The 2,785-nt window shown below is 42.3% G+C and overlaps 1 protein-coding gene across 1 annotated transcript; it reads right to left on the bottom strand.

Moving 5' to 3' along the window:
- Positions 1 to 34: 34 nt before the first annotated feature.
- LOC109222656 lies at positions 35 to 2,389 on the bottom strand (the record flags this gene model as incomplete). The annotated part of the gene is made up of 4 exons (XM_019386984.1): positions 1,743 to 2,389; positions 667 to 1,646; positions 317 to 532; positions 35 to 174 (listed from the first exon to the last, which is right to left on the bottom strand). Coding segments are annotated over exons 1-4 (1,983 nt in total), but the record flags the coding sequence as incomplete, so codon positions are not given.
- Between the last annotated feature and the right edge of the window lie 396 nt (positions 2,390 to 2,785).

Here is a 2,785-nt window from a genome sequence, read left to right as displayed (position 1 = left end):
CATCTGCATTGCTCAGCTCGGCTCTTGGACTGACCCTCAAAGATGGTACTTTCAACTTCCGCTGGTAATACGGCTTCAGTTCCATAGACCAGAAGATAAGGCGTTGCCCCAGTTGATGTCCTGACTGTAGTGCGATATCCAAGGAGAGCAAACGGTAGCTTCTCATGCCAATGCCTGTAGTTATCAATCATCTTCCGCAATATCTTCTTTATGTTCTTGTTGGCTGCTTCAACGGCTCCATTCATCTGAGGTCGGTAGGGAGTGGAATTTCGGTGAGTAATCTTGAACTTATCACATATTTCTCGCATCAAGTTACTATTGAGATTGGCTCCATTATCTGTAATGATTGACTGAGGAATTCCAAATCGGCAAACGATATTGTTGTGGACAAAATCTGCTACCACCTTCTTTGTAACTGACTTGTAAGAAGAGGCTTCTACCCACTTTGTAAAGTAATCAATAGCTACCAAGATAAATCTATGCCCATTCGAGGTGGCCGGCTCAATAGGGCCGATGACATCCATGCCCCAAGCTGCAAACGGCCAAGGAGAACTCGTCACATTGAGTTCATTTGGTGGGACTCGAATCAAATCACCGTGGATCTGACACTGATGACATTTCTGTACAAAACGAATGCAATCTGTTTCCATGGTCATCCAAAGTAACCTGCTCGCAAAATTTTCTTTGCCAAAGTAAACCCATTCATGTGAGGCCCACATGTTCCTGCATGTATTTCTTCAATCAACTTGGTTGCTTCCCTGGCATCTATACACCTCAATAGTCCTAAATATGGGGTCCTCCTATATAGGATTTTTCCGTTTAGGAAAAAGTGATTTGCCAATCTCCTAAGTGTTCTCTTCTGGGTACTGGTTTCTCCTTCAGGGTAATCCCTTGTTTTGAGATACCTATTAATGTCATAATACCATGGTTCTCCGTCTGGCTCTTCATCCACATGGAAACAATAAGCTGGTTGATCCTGCACATTCACCTTGATGGGGTCTATGTAGTTCTTATCTGGATGTTGAATCATGGAAGACAAAGTTGCCAAAGCATCTGCGAACTCATTTTGAACTCTTGGAACATGCTTGAAGTCCACCTTGATAAACTTCTTACACAACTCCTTTACACAATGTAAGTACGGTAGGATTTTCGTATTCTTTGTATTCCATTCGCCTTGTACTTGATGAATCAGCAAGTCTGAATCACCTATAACCAATAACTCTTGGATGTTCATATCAACGACCATTCTGAGCCCAAGTATACAAGCCTCATATTCTGCCATGTTGTTGGTGCACGGAAACCGAAGTTTCGCTGAGATTGGATAATGTTGTCCAGATTCTGAAACTAATACTGCTCCAACTCCGACTCCTTTGAAGTTTGCGGCTCCGTCAAAGAACATTCTCCAACCTGAATATGCTTCTGAAATGTCTTCTCCAGCAAATAATACTTCTTCATCTGGGAAGTACGTCCTAAGTGGCTTGTATTCTTCATCCACAGGATTTTCTGCAAGGTGGTCAGCTAACGCTTGTCCTTTGATGGCCTTCTGAGTAACATACACGATGTCAAACTCAATTAGCAAAATCTGCCACTTTGCAAGCTTTCCTGTAGGCATAGGTTTCTGAAAGATGTACTTGAGCGGATCCATCCTGGAAATGATATAAGTGGTGTATGCTGACAAGTAATGCCTCAACTTTTGTGCAACCCAGGTTAAGGCACAACAAGTGCATTCCAACAAAGTATACTGTGCTTCATACGGTGTGAACTTCTTGCTCAAGTAATATATGGCTTGCTCTTTCCTCCCAGTTTCATCATGCTGACCCAAAACACATCCAAATGCATTATCTGATACGGACATGTATAACAACAACGGCCTTCCAGGTTCCGGAGGTACCAGCACCGGTGGATTTGATAAATATTCCTTGATCCTATCAAAAACTCGTTGACATTCCTCTATCCATTTGGTAGTGGCATCTTTCCTCAACATCTTGAATATTGGTTCACAAATCATTGTTGATTGGGCTATGAAACGGCTGATATAGTTAAGGCGACCAAGGAAGCTCATCACGTCCTTTCGATTCTTTGGAGGTGCCAGGTCTTGGATAGCCTTTATCTTTGAAGGATCCAACTCTATGCCCCTTCTACTGACAATGAAACCTAATAATTTTCCAGCTGGAACTCCGAACGCACACTTTGTGGGATTCAGCTTCAAATTGTACCGCCGCAACCTATCAAAGAACTTCTTCAGGTCTACCAAGTGATCTGAACTCTTTCGTGACTTGATGATGACATCGTCCACATAGACCTCAATCTCTTTATGGATCATGTCATGAAAAATAGTTGTCATAGCTCTCATGTATGTAGCACCTGCATTCTTGAGTCCAAAAGGCATCACCCGATAACAATACACCCCCAAGGTGTGATAAAGGCTGTCTTCTCAGCATCATCTTCATCCATCAAAATCTGGTGGTAACCGGCAAAGCAATCAATGAATGACTGCAACTCATGCTTTGCACAATTATCAATGAGTATGTGAATATTCGGGAGTGGGAAATCATCCTTTGGACTAGCCTTGTTGAGATCCCGATAATCCACACATATTCTGACCTTCCCATCCTTTTTTGGTACTGGTACTATATTGGCCAATCATGTGGGATACTTCGTGACTCGGATGACATTTGCCTTAAATTGCTTGGAGACTTCTTCTTTGATCTTCAAACTTAAGTCCGTTTTGAATTTTCTTGTTTTTTGTTTTATCGGGGGACAAGATGGATCCGTTGGCAACTTA

This window comes from Nicotiana attenuata, unplaced genomic scaffold (assembly GCF_001879085.1).
Source record: "Nicotiana attenuata strain UT unplaced genomic scaffold, NIATTr2, whole genome shotgun sequence".
Taxonomy (NCBI): domain Eukaryota; kingdom Viridiplantae; phylum Streptophyta; class Magnoliopsida; order Solanales; family Solanaceae; genus Nicotiana; species Nicotiana attenuata.
This window is presented reverse-complemented; position numbering and strand designations above follow the sequence as displayed.